At 32.5% G+C, this 17,534-nt stretch overlaps 1 protein-coding gene across 1 annotated transcript; it reads right to left on the bottom strand.

The window, feature by feature from the left end:
- Window positions 1-12,356: 12,356 nt before the first annotated feature.
- Window positions 12,357-16,810, bottom strand: LOC101219473 (AP2-like ethylene-responsive transcription factor AIL1). Its single transcript, XM_004138933.3, has 9 exons — window positions 16,339-16,810; window positions 15,590-16,217; window positions 15,430-15,512; window positions 15,224-15,232; window positions 14,962-15,050; window positions 14,665-14,738; window positions 14,460-14,510; window positions 14,077-14,153; window positions 12,357-13,513 (listed from the first exon to the last, which is right to left on the bottom strand). Exons 1-9 carry the CDS (start codon window positions 16,514-16,516, stop codon window positions 12,750-12,752), a joined length of 1,953 nt encoding a protein of 650 aa, XP_004138981.1. The 5' UTR covers window positions 16,517-16,810; the 3' UTR covers window positions 12,357-12,749.
- Window positions 16,811-17,534: the final 724 nt, after the last annotated feature.

The following is a 17,534-nucleotide window of genomic DNA, read 5'->3' as shown; positions in this document are numbered from 1 at the left end:
TAGTCATTCACGAGTGTTCGTAACACCAGTTGGGTCAAATTATCGTTTTACCCATGAATTACTTCTAGTCCTTAAATACCTGTGCTCCTGTAATGAACAATTTTTTTATGGTCCAACCAATAAATAAAAATCGCTCTTTTATCATAGAGAGGGTAAGACCCTTTATTCAAGTCCCAAAAACACCATTTAAGGAAACACTCATCTACTTACCCTAAAGTCGAAAGGAGTGAATTTTATCTTGTGTAATTATGTTCCTAGCTCCTCACTTGATCTTGTCCCCAAAATGATAAACATATTGAATCGGTAATCTAACCACTCACACTCGTAGAAATCAAAGGACAATTCCTCGTGAACAGGAGTTCATAATACACTTAGGATTAAGACTAAATTACCTAAGTAATCCTAATGAAATAGAAACTCAACTAGTTAACCGAGTTACATCTAGTGGTTACTATTTCGTGGTCCAATCTTATGCAAACTCATTGCATAGGATACCCTCACTTGCATGTCACCTACTGTTAACGGACAGAAATGACCGTTATTATAGACCTTTTTGATAGAATAATGGGAATTAAAACTAAAGTAAAACTTCAAACTAACATCTAAAACAATTTTTTGTGTTCGACCCTAAATCACCCTAGTAGTACTTATACACAACTCTGGATCCAACAAGTTAGTTCTCTGGGTACAGTTTTCTCTTTAGGTTCAGCCTATTATATGCATCCTAGTAGTACTATGTGAAGGGATAAAAGACCTATGACAGCGGGAGATTGTACATAACCATTGCTTTTTATTTAAAAGATACGTAGAACTTGCTTTCATTGACATCTTTGAATCTACAAACTACCAAATAGGGGACACCACCCGTCAGAAACCTTCCTATCCTCTAGGATGAGATTGGTTTGTGGGAACCAATTGGGATGGGAAAAAGTTGAGATAAACTCTTTTTTTTTTTTTTTGCAAAGCAAAAACCTTGACTTTTTTTTCTTGATCAATTTCTTTAAAGAAAACTGTTTTCTTCTAAATATTTATAACATTCTTTCCTTCTTGAAATAGGAAAAGGAGTAGGAGAGAATCATGAGATTATATTATCAAATCTACTAATTAATTAACAATTAATCAATTAGTTAATAATTAATTAATATTTCATTTAAATCTTATTTGAATGAATATCTCTTTAATATTTTATAGATATATATTAATATAATTAATTAAATTATATTTAATTGATATTTATTCAAATCTTATTTGAATGAATATCTCTCTAATATTTATATATATATATTAATTAAATTATATTTAATTGATATTTCATTCAAATCTTATTTAAATGCATATCTTTCCAATATCTTATAGATTTATATTAATATAATTAATTATATTATATTATATTTAATTAATATTTCATTCATATCTTATTTGAATGAATATTTCTCCAATATCTTATAGATTTAACTAAATCAAATTTAATTAAATAAAACTAAACTATTAATTAATTAAACAATTAATTAATATAGCTAAATTAAATGTCTTATATTTAACTTAAATTAAATTTGAATCATATTCAAATATAAGTTTCACTTAACCAATAATTTTAATATGAATCCAATTCACATTAAATTAATATTTAAATTCATTCAAATATTTTATCTCATAAATTAATTTTGAATCATGTCCCAAATTTAATTTATATAATAAAGTTTGATAAACTAATGTATCACTATACATTAAACTAATTCCCAAAGCAAATTAAAACATTTTAAATTACAACCAATATAAATAAATCTTATTACCCTTTACGAGCTAGGAAAGAGATTTAACAGACCTATAGATCAGAAACTTCAATAATCTGAGATTAATTTGCTAATCTCACTAACCACATTAATCAATATTCGTTAAATGTGTGTACATTCCACTAAAGACTCACAACTGAACTCTTTTCACTAAAGATATATTTCTGTGTCCACGGATATAGACATTTTAGTGGGAGAAAAATGGTATACATGATATATCAATTTTTATCTCTCACGTACCTAAGAGTTCACATGTGAGAATCATACTCGGTTTCGTGTCGCTCTGGGAGCGGCCTTCCTTTGGAGAGTGTTTGTATGGGTCAATATCAAGGTGAATAGGAAAAATGTTCATAGTAAGTGGGAGAAGGACGCATGTCAACATATCCTACGGTCTCTTTCATTAGGTTGAACCGCGAGATTCCTCTTATCTGCCTGCGTGTCGTCCTAGAGCGACCATTCCTTCGAAGGGCCTGATTGTAGAAGTCAGAACAACGCAAACTCCATAAATGAATAGAATTTCTTACGTTATTTAAAGATGATTAGCACATCTAAGGGTGCACACAACTCAAGTATTGTCTTCTTTTTCACAACCCGTAGCTAAAACCAAATTTCATCAAGGGACTAAGAAGAAAAGTTTGAATGATGCAACTCATTCTTTATTGAGAAAAATGGTATATAAAAGACTCCCGTCAATAATAACTATCGGTTTTTTAAGTAAGCTTATAAACATCATTTTTGAGTATGTTAATAGATTGATTTTTGAAGTGTTTAATTTTTAAAGTAATTTATTTTAAGATAAATTGAGATGTTTGTCATTGGTTTAAAATATTTTTTTGAAAAATGAGATTATGAAATTAGTCATTTTAGAGAAAACACATTCAACCAAATTTTACAATTAATGTTTAATGAGAAATCCCTCCCAAATATCTATTTTTCTTCCTCTAGTTTTTCCATTCTTTTTAAGTATCTATTTTTCACTAATCATTTTTTTTTAATACTTTGAATATTTTTTCAACGTGTCTTCATATACATATAAATATAGGTATTTGCAAATGTTCCTTTCTCCTCCAAATTTACTTCACCTTAACATTTGTGAAAAAAATCATGAGGACGTCAACGAAGAACATAATCGCTCGATTCGTGAGAATATGAATGAAGAACGTGATCAAATTACACATCTATTTGTCTAGTTGATATTATATTGTCTTGGAAAAATTATTTATCTTATTTATATTTTGTTGTTGGAAATCATTTTTTGTATGGTTATGTATTTTACATTTTCAGATATTTGTGCTTTTAAAAGTGAATTGTAAAAAGAACTAATAAAAAATAAAATTAATTTTCAATTTCAAATAACTAAAAAATTAATAATTTCGAGACAATGTTTGATTAATTTTAAAATATATTTTTTAAAAAAGATTCAAAATGTGTGTTTTATTTATGAAATTAATTTATAAAGTTTAATTGTCTTTTTTATGTTAATTTGACCTAAGTATAGGACAAATCAAACAAAATTTTTTCATATAAATATTTATAAAGAAGTAAAACCAAACCACATTCATCTATTAGTTTTTAAGATTTATTGTGCACATGTTTGAAGTATTTTCAAAATTAAAAGGCAAATTTTGAAATCTAAAATAGATGGTTTAAAAAACTTGTTTTTTATTTTCAAGATTATCTCAGAATAAGTAATCAACTATGTGTAATAAGTGTGAGAAAATAAGAAGAATTTTTAAACTAGCTTAATTAAATAACCGACTATATTGTCTAACATTGAAATACAAGTTTGGGGAGGGATATTGTGGAGCAACTTATCCTGAATTCCAGCTCTCTTTAAAACTTTACATCATGTCCTTCATTATTTATCAAACTCATATTTGTCTATTATTTCCCATTATACTTCACTTGAATGATGATAAGATTCAACTCCACTACTGATTTCTTGGCTATTCTGTCTGTTGCAAAGGCAAATTTCTCTTTGCTCTCTTAATGTTCCTTGCAGCTCTGTTTTATCTTTCCCCTTTTGACTCTTTCTTTCTGTCTTTTCTTTCTATGCTTCTTTTTCTCTGAAAAAAAGGAGATAAAATGTTTCCTAATTTTCGGATCCTTGTATTCAAAATCTACATGTTCTCTTACCATTCAATTTGTATTATTTGAAATATGTTTTATAAATTTTCTTTCATATATCAAAATATAGTTTAAAATTAGTAGTCACACTGTGGTAGAGTAAAAGAGTAGGAGAAAGATTAGTGGTCACTAATTTTATTTTTATTTTTATTTTCAAGGTAATTTCCATCTAAATTATTAATCCTATCAGAATTAGCATAGTTCAGATGATGTATACAACTTTGTACTGTTGACTTGGGATTAGAGATTTGGAAGAGTTCATTATCACGAAAATCCTTCTTTAAATGATTCAAATATATATGGCAATTAGGCTCCTTTTAGGAAGTCATGAAACTCTCTCTCACTTGATGTTTGTCTTTCCTCTCAAGTGATGATCATTCCATAAGTTTTTTTTAGTCTATCCCTAAGCTTTGAGAATCCCTTCTCAAGATGATTACCGATTGAACACACAAACAAATTAAAATACGTCTCCAACCTTACACCACACTACCTTTTTTTGACAGAATCCTTCACACAACATTGACCCTCTCAATATTCTTTTTGTGAAAACAATCAACCTCAAAATAAAAACCAACGATCTTTAAACATGCACAAAGGACACTCAAAGAATCATCAACATTAAATTCCAAAACAATTAAAGATACGTAAGGCAAGAGATCTTTAAAAATATTATAGGCACGAATTTTCACAAAAAGAAAGTTTTCGTGTAGAACCAACATTTCCAAAACCCTTCTTAGATAGTAATAGTTTGTAGAAATATAAGTTATTATAGCCTTTTAGGTAGAACAATGGAATCAGAACGCGAGATAAAGTACCAAAACACGTAGCTTTCCTTTGCAAATTTATAATGATAAGATAATACAACTTGCATAAGTCTCAATGTCTGGTTTACTATGTTTTTTAGTATTTTTATCGCATGATAATGAAGAAAAGAAGAAATATAGTGAACCGCAAGAAGAATGTGTACAAAAGCTTAAGCAACAAGAAGATTGCCAGGTGATTACATCACTAGGTGAGATGCCACATCATCACGCATAGAGATTCACTAAAAGACAACAATGGTAGTTGGAGTTAATGTTACTTGATAAGGCTGCATTTGATATTGACATGTGCAAAATAATATAAGTTTTTCGCCCAAAGTAGCTTATATTTAGTCTCCATCTCTTCCATGTAAAAGTGTGAGGTCTGAATGGACTAAAATCTAGAGGAGTTTCGAGGGGCTTGTCTTGATGAGAGCTGGTGGAAAGGAATAACCTTTCTGCTTTTGTAGAAGTTCTTGCCTTCTTCACCTTTTCTCCGGTCATCTTTTGAGTAAAAGCTTAGAGAGAGATTACAGAGAGAAACCATCAACCATTTTCCGTAACTTGTAAAAGAGCCAAGGAATACATTTCTTATGCATTATGCAGTTCATCTTCCCTCTTTACTTTCTATTTTTGTACTTTCAATGTAATGTCTTAACTTTAGTACTTCAATGGTCGAAAGGTCTACATCTATCAGTACATTGCATCTTTATTCAATGTCAATCTATCATTTCTTTACTATTCATCTGTTGAAGTGTTATAAGTAGTTTAAGCTTGTGATAAGTGCTTCATAAAAGATCTATACTTATAAGGTTCATATCGTTTAGCTGAGCTTGACTTCATCACTTGGCCAACGTCGCTCGAGAGAGTAAGTAGCAAAGACATAACTAAACGCGCGCAGAAAGAAGTTTGGAAACAAACTCTATTCTAGCAATTAACCTTTACCATTTGTGTTCCGAAAGGAGAACAAGAGTGGTATCTTGGCACCAACATGTTATCCACTGTTGGGCTTTCTTTTAGTTTGATTTCAGGCCCAAATTCAAGTGCAAGTCAGCAAGCAAAGAAGGACTAGAAGGCGATGAAGCTACACCTCTTCTTCTTGGTGGCCCTACATGTGGACGAGTTAAGATCTCCCCTTTCTTTAGTTTGTGCACTTTACGAAAAGAAAAACAAAGAAAGATAAAAAATGAAAGGAAGAAAATACCTTGCGATAAAAAATGAAAGGAAGAAAATACCTTGCCTCTTTTCTCTTTTTATTCTCTGCAAACCCTAATTCTTTTTCAATGGGTTTTTTGTTTTTGAGTAGAGCATAACACATAAACAATTGTTGAAGATGAAGGAAAAGAAGAAGAAGAATACAAGATTTACGTGGTTTGGCCAATGAATGCCTATTTCAGTTTGTTCTCCATTTGTGTTCTCTACTTGCTCTTCCTCAGTAGCAATAGTTCCCTCAGTAGATTGATCATTATTTCTAGTATTCTCCACCTTAAATTGGGTAATATAGGTCTATGTGGCTTTAGGATTTTCATCAAGATTACTTTTCTCTTGCATAAACATATATCTCGTTTTCTCTAAAATGAACATCCATACTGATTATAAATTTCTTGTCAGAGGGATGCCACATCTTGAAATCCTTTACCCCTTATGTGAAACCAACAAACATGCATTTAATAGTTCTTGCCTTTAGTTTCCTTTGATTTTGATGGGCATACCTACACATCCAAACACCTTAAGATCATTTAAATTTGGAGGGTGTTTGGACCATTTATCCTTAGGTGTTAAGAACCCTAAGAGGTATAAGGGCTTCTGTTTAGTGTGTACATAGCATAGGCTGCAGCTTCAATCCAAAATTTTTCTTCTAGGATAACATTTGACAGTGGGCATCTTACTCTTTCCATGATTGTTCTGTTGAGTCTTTCTGCCACCTCATTTTGTTGAGGTGTGTATCTCACTATTTTATGTCTTGTGATACCATTTTACCTACAAAAAAATATTGAAAATCTCTCCACAAAACACCAAACCATTGTCAATTCTAAGGTACTTAATTTCTTTATCAGTTTGTTTTTCTATTATTAGTTTCTAACCTTTAATATTTTAGAGAATTCGTCTTTAGTTTTTAGAAAATAAATCCAACCTTTTCTAGAAAAATCATCAGTAAAGGATAAGATGTACCTTGAGCCACTTAAGCTTGGAGTTGTGGCTGAACCCCATAGATCCTGGATGTAGTCTAGGATTCCTTTAGTTGTGTGTTGTGCCTTGGTGAAGCTTTATTTCCTTGCTTTGCCTAGTATACGATGTTTACAGAAAGACAACTTATTGCTTATTTCTTGAGGTAGGATGCCTTGTTTGGATAGAGCCTCAAACCTTTTTTGGCTAATGTGAGATAGTCTTTTGTGCCAAAGGTCAACCTCAGTTAGATTTAGAGTAGAAACAACATTAGCTTCCTTTAACATTTCAACCCTTTTAATTATAGAAAAGATCACTTACTTTTTCTCCGACCAATATTACTCTAGAGTCCATGAAAACCTAAAAACTCCACCTTTTTCCTTGTATTCACACCCCAAAAAGTCTAACATTTCTAGGAAAATAGGATTTCTTTTAAGATGAGGAACATGTCTAACATTTCTAAGAAGCTTAACAGTCCCATCTTTTAATTTTATGGTGACTGATCCAATTCCAGCAATGTTACAAGCCTCATTATTCCCCATAAAAACTGACACTCTCTTGATTTCTTTATATGTGTCGAACCAAACTCTAAAAGGTGTATATGGTAGGTACATCAAGAATCTAGAACCTAATCATGTTTACCAAAGGGGATAACATGATTGGCTTGACCTTGAGTTGATGCCAAAGCATCAGCATAGGTATATGAACTTTCTACTATAGAGGCTTCAGGTTGCTTTCCCTTTGAATCTTTTTGTTTCTCTTGATTCTTTTTCTTAAGGAAAAATCAATGTTGGATTAGATGCCCCTTCTTCTTGCAATACTTACATTTCTTCTTTTATTTTGCTTTCTTTTCCTCATTTGAAAAAAAACTTTGCTATTGTTTTTCCACTTATTAGCTTGAGATTTGTCTTTGACAAATAAACCATCTCTACTGTGATGCTCTTTTTGTGATGACTGAATTTCTAATTCTCTAGTTTTAAGGGCTAAAATAATAGCATATGTTTTTACTAAGTCTCGACCATATTTAAGTACGTTTTTTACCTCTTTGTAAGCTTCGAGTAGAGAATTTAGGAAAACATAGGCTTAATTTTCATTACTGTGTTTTTCTTCAAGAAATTCAAGACTTTTAAATTCTGAAACAATTTTCTTGAACTCATCTATGTTATCTGTCAAGATTTTTGAAGGGTTCATCTTGTGTGTGAAAAAATTCTCCCTTAGGTACATTTTATTAGAGAGATCTTTAGTTGAATATAAACTTTCTAATTTCTTCCAAATTTTATATGTTGTCTCTTCTTCTAATACTTGCCTTATAACACTGTCACTGAGATTTAGGATTAATACCATAGGCATTTAACTCTATTTCTTTTCTTTGTGATGTTGTGAGTGTTGCTAGAAGCTCTGAAGGATCTAAAAGGTGCTTTATGAGCCTTTTGCTGACCTAGCAAAGTCTTGATTTTTGCCTTCCATAAGACAAAATTTCCCTTTCCATCGAACTTCTCAATTTCTACTCTTGTCACTGCCACTCTCAAGTTTGTTGTGTTCTTTAATCGTCCAAGATTCAATTTCTTGAAAAATCAAGATTCGCTCTGATACTAATTTGTTGGGTTTTCTTTTAATTTGATTTTAGGCCCAAATTCAAGTGCAAGACAGCTTGCAATGAAGAACTTTGAGGAGATGAAGCCATGCCTCTTCTTCTTGGTGGCCATACACGTGGACAAGGTAAGATCTCCTTTGTCTTTAGTTCGTTCACTTTACGAAAAGAAAAACAAAGAAAGATAAGAAATGAAATGAAGAAAATATCTTGCCTCTTGTCTCTCTTTAATTTATTCTTTCCAAATCCTAATTCTTTTGGAATGTGTTTTTTGTTATTTAGTAGAGTAGAACACATAAGCAATTGTTGAAGATGAAGGAGAAGAAGAAGAAGAATACATGATTTACGTGGTTCGGTTAAAGAATGCCTACATCCATGAGAAGGATCACTTTCCTTTATTTTAAAGTGAGTACAATATTTTGCTTATTTTTTTTCTTTTTCTATATCTACTATAAAGGAAGTATATGTAAAGCTTAGACTTCTTTTTTTTTTAGATACATCTTTATATTTATAGGTGTTTATAGAGAAAAAGAAAAAATAACAGAAAAACTATATTGTTGGAATTCAATACTACATCCACCCTAATAGAGAGACAATGTGACGCTTACAAATAAGAAAATCTAGATAGCTATTGCCTGATCTATCTTTATCATTTGTATTTTGAGAAGTGAGCAAGTGTGGCGTTTAGGAATTGAGAGGTTGCCCACCTTAATTAGAAGATGGTTAAATTATATCTATGGCATCAAGGATCGTCGCATGGCTTAATCGCCTACAATATGGAGACCTTCCTCACATCTCTTTAACACAAGTTGGTTCACCTTCCATAATCACGTCATTCCATGTCACTTTCTACAGAACCTCTAATGTAAATAGTAGAATTAATACATACATACTTCATGTTGTATATATATTTCATACCGCTTGAATGAGAAGTAGTCATTGTAGTTAAGCTTGATAGAAATTTCCTGTGTTCGACCCTAGCTTACCCAAAAAACCTCTTACTTCACTTACACTTGGGCAAGCGAGAGAAAAACTTATACCCAATGCAGATTTAGTAGTTATGAGAGGAAATGATAGTGAACCTTTTATTGTATGATCCTGACCTAGTGAACAAATTTAGTAGTGAGCATAATGCATGCGATGACCATGCTCGCCATGTAGCACAGTCGCAAACATAGAACCTCAATGACATACCATCGAATCTATTGATTTTGCAAAGAGAGGTTTGCGATAGGATCATTAAAATGAAAAATCTAACCTACACAAATCAATCGCGCAAACCAAATTCACACACAATTAGATAAATGGTACTTGTTATTTATGGTTTATGTTGTCTTTAAACACTCTTTCGTAAATAAGTCATGATGGGTTCTAATGATGTGACTAAGTTGGCGTCTAGGTTAGGGTTATGCTATAAAAGGTGCATGTCCTACCTATGCATTGCTAAATGCATAATGATCAACTAATTTTAGTACAAGTTTCCTCACGGTTGCCTAAGTGTACATGAAGCGAGAGGTTTTCTAGGTAAGTCAGGGTTGAACACAAGGAATTCCTATCAAACTTAGTTATAACGTCTACTCCTAGTTTCATGCGCTCTAAATTCTATACAGTATAAGTATAAAATAATTACGCTAATCAAAATATTTACACAGTGGATTCTATAGAGGGGAATGACAATGAAATGTGAATTAACTTGTATTATGGAAGATGAAGAAAGGTTTCTGTATTCTTGGCGATCTAAGCCATGCATGATGTTCTTGATTCGATATAGATCACTTAACCATCTTCTATTTAAGGCGAGCAACCTATGGCGCCTAAACACCACACTTGTTCTCCTTTCGTGACACAAATGATTGGAGGGAAAGCGTCAAAATGGAGTTTGTTTCCAAACTTCCTTCTGCGTGTGTTTAGCGATGTCCTTGCTATTTACTCTCTCGAGCAGTTGGTGACGAACGTTGGCCAAGTAATTGAGTTAAGCTCTGGCAAACTCGATGAGTCTTATAATTAAAGATTTCTTATCAAGAACATAACATACACTTAAACTATTTCACAAGATGAAAAATCGAGAAATGGAAGAGAGATAATAGATAAAAACATGCATTGCATTGATAATGTAGGCCTCTTAGCCATAAAAATAAGAATATTCATATAATATATCACAAAATACTAAAAATGGGAAGTAAAGAGATGTGTCGAGCTATAGAATGCATTGTCATGCATTCCTGGACTCTTTTACAAGATAGAGGAATGGTGGTTGAGCTTCTCTCTCTTTCTAATCTCTCACTTAGAAGTTGACCTGAGAAAAGGTGGAGGAAGAGCTGCAGATGGTGAAGGACTTCAAAACTTGTCCTTTCACTGGTCTCCTTAAGGGATGGCCTTCTCTATTTCTTTTGTTCATGGTGGAGTTCACTTCTTTTATAGGCATACAATAGGTGGAAAATTAATTATGCTATGTTGCACATATATCCTTGCTTATGCTTCACATTCATCCTTGCCTACAAATGTCAGTGTAGAAAGTATCTATTTCTTATCACATCAGCTCCAACTACCACTCTTGTCTTTTAGCGAACCATCTCGCATAATGATGTGTTGACATCTTACCTTACGAATTGTCAGATAGCTTCTTAGCGCTGAGTTCATGCGCGTGATCCTCACTTTTAATTTCTTCTTTTCACCATTCTGCGTGGAAAAACACTTGAAATCATAGTTAATCAAGTGTGATGACTTATGTAAGTTGCATTCTCTTGATAATATAAATATTTGCATTCAAAGCTACACATTTTGATCCGTTATCTCAAGTTTTGACTTTATTGTTTTACCTTAAAGGTCACAGTGACTTGTATTTCTACAAGTTATCAATAGATCAATCGAATGTTAAGACAAACTCATAGCCATTTGTCCATCGTAAACGGTTATTGTTAACACACAATTCGTAAATTAAATCAATCGTAATAGCTAACAGTACTTTAAAAAATTCACAATCATCAACAGTTAAATCCCTCAAACTATGTAGGTTATTATTATTAATGTGTAGTTGTAAATATAGTAATATAAACTTAAATTAAAGTATTAGTACATATAAAAAAATTTAAAAGAATGCACCGTTGAGCCTATTAGTAATAGACTATATCGTTGGTAGATATCTATTAGTGAAAAAGTCTATTATTGGTAGAGTCTATCACTAATAAACTTTGCTAAATTTTCAATTTTGTAGAAATATTATAATATACTTAATTACCGATCCTAAAAATACTATCCATTACCATAAAAAGTTTAGAAAAAAGCATCACATAGCATCTTTGTTTTTTTTTTTTTTTTTGCAAATTGCAAATATGACAAATATATATAAAACAAGTAATTAGATATATCAAAGACCTATCAAGGACTATCAGAGGGCTATCAGAGGTTATCCGCTATTAAATTTACTACTTTTGCTATTTAGAAAATGTACTGATATATATAAACTGTATTATCATAATTTTTTTTTTTTTTTTGCTATTTTTACAAACCCCTGCTCCGAAAGCCAAAATTCTCCAACAGTTGCAAATAAATTCTAACCCTTAAGACAGTTTGTAACAATAGTGTTTAATTGCAAGCAATATGTACATTTTCCATCCTTTAATGTAATTAAGTGAGGTATACAACTCTTTTTAGATTAGAAGTCAAATTCCCACCTCCACATTTGTATTGGTAAAACGTATACAGGCTTCAAAATTAGAGGCTAACAACAACTTAGTACAACTTGATTCAAATCTTACACCTACTTGTACTAAAATAAACTTTAATATTACACAAAAGAACAAAACAATAAATAAACAAAAATTGAAAAGTAACTCTAATTTCTTAATTAAACTGAAATAAAAAATGAAAAGGGAAAAATAAAGAAGAAAAAAAGAATGCCATTTCTTGTAGTCTAAAGCAACAAAAATAAGCTTAAAAACAAAATATTACAAAGGCTGGTATATGAAGTATGTGAATTAAAATTATATAAACTAGCCGGGGATCCAATTCTAAAGTTCTCAAAATTTATAGCAAAAAATGCCATTGGTTTGAACTTCAGCATTTTGAGATCCTTAAATATTATATATATAATATATATATATATATAACAAAACTTTGCTTATAAAGAGGTAGAGAAAAGGCCTAAACCTCCTTCATTTTCTGGTCATTCATGTAATTAAGTTAGCCTGAACCAAAAGAGAAACAAAAAAACAAAAGAACAAAATCAGCTGATCATAGCTAGGTAGTATACATCAACCCTTTTCCTCTTTTCTAAGTGTCATTCCAAATGGTGAAAGGTGGGGGAGCTCCCCCCTGACAAACCGACCTTGCCGGAGGAAGCCAGTTGTTGCAGTTAGAGCCTTGCAGCCCCGACGGCGGAGGTGGCGGTTGCAGCTGATGAGAGGAGTTGTGATAATTATACAAATTGGACGTTCTTGTTGCATGGAATGGATCATCCACATTAGAACAACCACCAAATAAATTCACTTCTCCAATGTCTCCTAATCCCCCATTGTTGCTGCTGCTTCCTTCCGCCCCCATCGGAATCAAGAAGTTTCCATTGTACCCATCTCCATTGGCACTGCTGTAAGACCCCGAGCTATGGTCCATTGAGTCCATAGCCCCACCATGTGGGAAAAAGTTGTCGGCGGCGATAGCAGTAGCATCCTGTTCTTGTTTGCACCACATTCGTTGTTGCGGAGTCGCATAGGGGTAGTGGAAAGCGTAAGGATGGTGATGGTGGAAGGCGATAGTGGGCCATCCACCGCCACTATAAGGAGTCGTGGTGGATGTAATATTTATTATTCCATCAGAGAGGTGTGAAGTTATGTTGTCTTCTGCTCTTTGGGGGTCGAGAGGTATGTCAGAATGGTGAATGTCCTTTAAGCGCTTGGCAGCCCCGCCGATGGGTAATGTGTTACTTTCAAGAATGGCTTTCACATCGTAACGGCTCATATCAAAGTTGGTCACCGCATTTAATCCTCTAAACTTTATAGCTGCTATGTCATATGCTTCCGCTGCTTCTTCTTGCGTACCTGAATGAATACACATTATTCTTCAAACATTTTTTATTCAATGAATTCTCAAACTGTCTTGCATATACCTTCATCATTAAACTAACTCTACTTCCTCTCACACATCTTAAAATTAAGCAACGTAATTAAAAATATTATGCATTGTTTTCTCTTCTTTTAGAACTCATGCATGTATACATACCAATAGATTCTTTTACAAGATTTATCTCTTACCTTAATTTCATTCGTCTACTTTAATATGGAATTTAAAATAAGACTAATATACACAGATTAAATTAATTAAGACATTATAGAACTACTTTGAAGTTGAACTTTTTCAGCAAAAACGAACCAAATCGAAAAGTGCATCAATATAAAAGAGTTATTTGAACTGAATCTCTTTTAGGATGGAAGCTGAAAACCAACTATTTTCTATTTGTCTTAGATTCGTTCAAATGTCCAAATCTGCATGTAATCGAACTCAAAAATAAATTAAGTTATAGTATTTAATTTTCTTAATGTTGTGAAAAGTATAAATAAATAAAATAAAAAATTAAGAAGGATGATGATAATGATTGAGTTACCGAAAGTTCCCAGGTAGAGATCTTTATTCCCCGCAACTCTCCCTATTCTTGCTTGCCATCTCCCATGCTGGTGGTGTCTGTCACCAACCACCATATACAAAAATTTTATTTAATAATACTCTTATATATAATATATTTAACCAAAAAAAAAAAAAAAACAAACAATAATTGGGAAAATGCACGTGAGAGACAAGTGATATTATCTAACTTAAAATACTTCAATACTGCCTATCATAAACTAGTGGAATAATATATATAAAAAGATAAGAAATTGGAACATTTTCAAAGTGTAAAATAAATTTATAAAGTTATAAATTTATAAATTAATATTAAATTTTAGTAAAAAGGAAAAGAGAGGGAGTTGGTTAAAAATTAAAATTTACCTTGTAACTCCACGGTAAATGGAAGCTCCTCGAGAAAACCCACTACTCTTCCTGCATTTCCGATTATAATACACCGAGTTTTAATCAAAATTAATTAATTAATGAAAACCTATATCATACATTCAAAATTCAAAGTCTGTAAATGGAAACTAAAGAATAAAATATACATAAATGTTTAAGCTCAATGAGCAACTTGTGCTTGTACCTTCTTAGAGACGCAACAAACTCTTGCCGGGTCATGTGCTTCATGTCTTCCAACTCTTTTTCGTAATCACTAATCTACATTTTTTAAAAAAAATTATTCAATCTGTAGAGAAAATTCAATAGATTGTTTTTTAACAAAAAACATATTCCATATCTCACTACACAAAACTCACTGACAAACACCAAAATCTATTTTGATGGGACAAATAATGGACACTGTCACGTTAACATTGTCCTATGCATAAATTAAAAGTTCAAGAATGTAATTAAGTTGGAGTCTTAAAGGAGAAAACTTTACTGGAAAATTTGTTGTGGTTGTGGTACCCCAATATTTAAGTGCTGCTAAATCGTAAGCTCTTGCAGCCTTTTCTTCTTTGTCATAACCTCCTGTTTAATTATATGATAAATTAAACACCACCAAATTTAATATAAGTGAGAGAATTTCATTTTCATGTCTATTTAATAAAAGTACAATCATAAAGTTACAAATAAAATTAGATTTATTAAGAAAATGAAAAAAAGAAAAAAATATATATATGAAAGCCTTTGGTATTACTCACCCAAATAGACTGCATTTTGTAGTGGAAATGAAACCCCACATGAGTTGATAAGAATCACACAAACAATCAAAAAAAAAAAAAAAAACTCAAAATTAGAAATTATATAATCAACGATCCAATAAGTATTATAATTCAAAAGAATGAAGAGAAAAAAGAATACTCTTCATTGATTAGTTTATGAAACACTTGATTGATTGATTAATTACCTTGTCTTCCTTTTCTAGTCTGTCCTTCTCGTCTACAACTATTGTCCCAAAGATGAGCTTCATATCTTCCTGTCCATCTATGCCTAAAACAGAAAATTTATTTTTAAAAAAATTAATAAAAACAAACATGCAAATCATAATAATAATAATATTAAGAAACCTGGTTACACCGCGGTAGATGGAAGTTCTTTGTCCAAATGTATCGACAGATTTTCTCGGGGCAGCTTCAACGGCACCATTTTCAGCGTCGATCGAGGCACCTGATGATTTCCCTTGTTTGTTATCGGAGGAGGAGCTTTCACCGCCGCTGGCCGTGAGAAGTGGTAGAGCCGCCGAGCCGGACGAAGACTGGGATGGCGGTGGGGGACCGGTGTTCATCGACAGTGATAAAGTATGTGCGGTCGTGAGATGATTACTTATTCCAACTGCACTACCGTCGTGATCTCCGCCGCCTTTGGCCACCACTTGAGGCGGCGCTGGTTGATTCCTCAACCACGTCTTAATCATCGACAAACCAATAGAGGTAGTATTGTTGGCGTTTCCGTTACCGGCGCTGGGTCTTCCACCGCCACAGCCGGCAGCCTCCGATGGAAGGTCCAAAGAAGAATTTTGGAAGATGTAGTTGGCGGAGGCATTGGTGTAGACGGCGGCGGTGGCGTGGTCGTGGTCGTGGTCAGTGAAAGAGTGGTGGCCTAGGAAATTTTCAAGCTTTGGTTGGTGTTGGCTTTCGATTAAAGCAGAAAAATCTGAACTTTGTGTCGACCCTAAACCCTTCATATTATTCCAATCTACAAAAAGTTAAAAAAAAAAAAAAAAAAGAGAAAAAAAAAGTTAGAAAATGGGTTCTGATTAAATATCAATTTCCAAAAACCCCATTAAAAAGAAAGAAAAAGACAGGAAGAAGGAAACCTTGAGAGTGTTCATAAACAGCATAGGAAGAAGGAAGGTTGTCAAAGCAGACGGCGGAGACGTCGGAGGGAGAGATTTGATCGGAGGTGAAGGGGGCGGTAGCGGCGGCAGCGTGAGCGTGATCGGAGGGTTGGTGTTGAGGGGAAAGAGAGAAGCCAAGCCAATTGATTGAACCCATTTTGTGAAGGATATAGAAAAAGAAGGTATTATATATATGATGATGATAATAACAATGAATGAATTAAAATGAAAAATGAAGTGAAAAAAGAGGGTTTTAATTTGTGTATTTCTGGGTTAGAAATGAATGGAAATGGTTAAGCTCCATGCATGAGAGAAGATGAAGAAGAAGAAGATTGAAAGAGCTTCCATGGCTAACACTAAAAGAGAAAAGGGATTTTGATTTGAAGAAGAATATGGAATGGTCAAAGAAACATTTCTTTCTCTTAAACAAATTCAAGATTTATACACACAACTTCATCTCTCTCCTTCTCAGTGTAATAAATGAGGTGAAACACCAAGGGGGCAATCTTAGGTTTTTTTTTTTTTTTGTTGGGTATATAAAAAAATTTCCTAATTTACATATAATTTATTTAAAGACTGTGAGTGAAGAAATATTTTAACACACACGTACACACACGGAAAAGACTTGTTAAATAATATCATATGCAAGGGAAGGACACCATTTACATTTGTCATCCCCAAACCCCAAAATCAATTTCAAACAGAATATTATTGGAACTCCTCATATGTCCTTTCCTCACATTCTTTTTCAAGCTTGCCCTCAAGTACTACTCAAGTTCCTAATACAAGTTATTAATAGAGACCACTACTAGAGACATACAAATGAAATATGAGTTTGTGCTAGCTATTTTTTTTTTTTAGTTTTACTTCAAGTCAAAGATTATTTCTTTAATTATGTAATAAAAATGAACTTCATATGAAAATTTCTGTTGACACAAAGATATTTGTTTATAGCTAAAATTCGGTTTAATTAAGAGAGACTATAAATCCAGAAATTTTAACAATAATTACACAAGACATTAACTACTATCTCCTCATGCCCCATTCTCATTATAATCTTTCCCTATAAATTCTCACTACATAGAACTACTCTTTTAAGTAGTTTGTGCAAATTATGATTATGATCAGCTCCCATGTGAACTCATCGTTACAATATTGTTTGATCTTAATTAGTT

The sequence above is a fragment of the Cucumis sativus genome, chromosome 2, assembly GCF_000004075.3.
Source record: "Cucumis sativus cultivar 9930 chromosome 2, Cucumber_9930_V3, whole genome shotgun sequence".
NCBI classification, from domain to species: domain Eukaryota; kingdom Viridiplantae; phylum Streptophyta; class Magnoliopsida; order Cucurbitales; family Cucurbitaceae; genus Cucumis; species Cucumis sativus.
The sequence above is the reverse complement of the archived record's forward strand: the minus strand, read 5'-3'. Positions and strand labels throughout refer to the sequence as shown.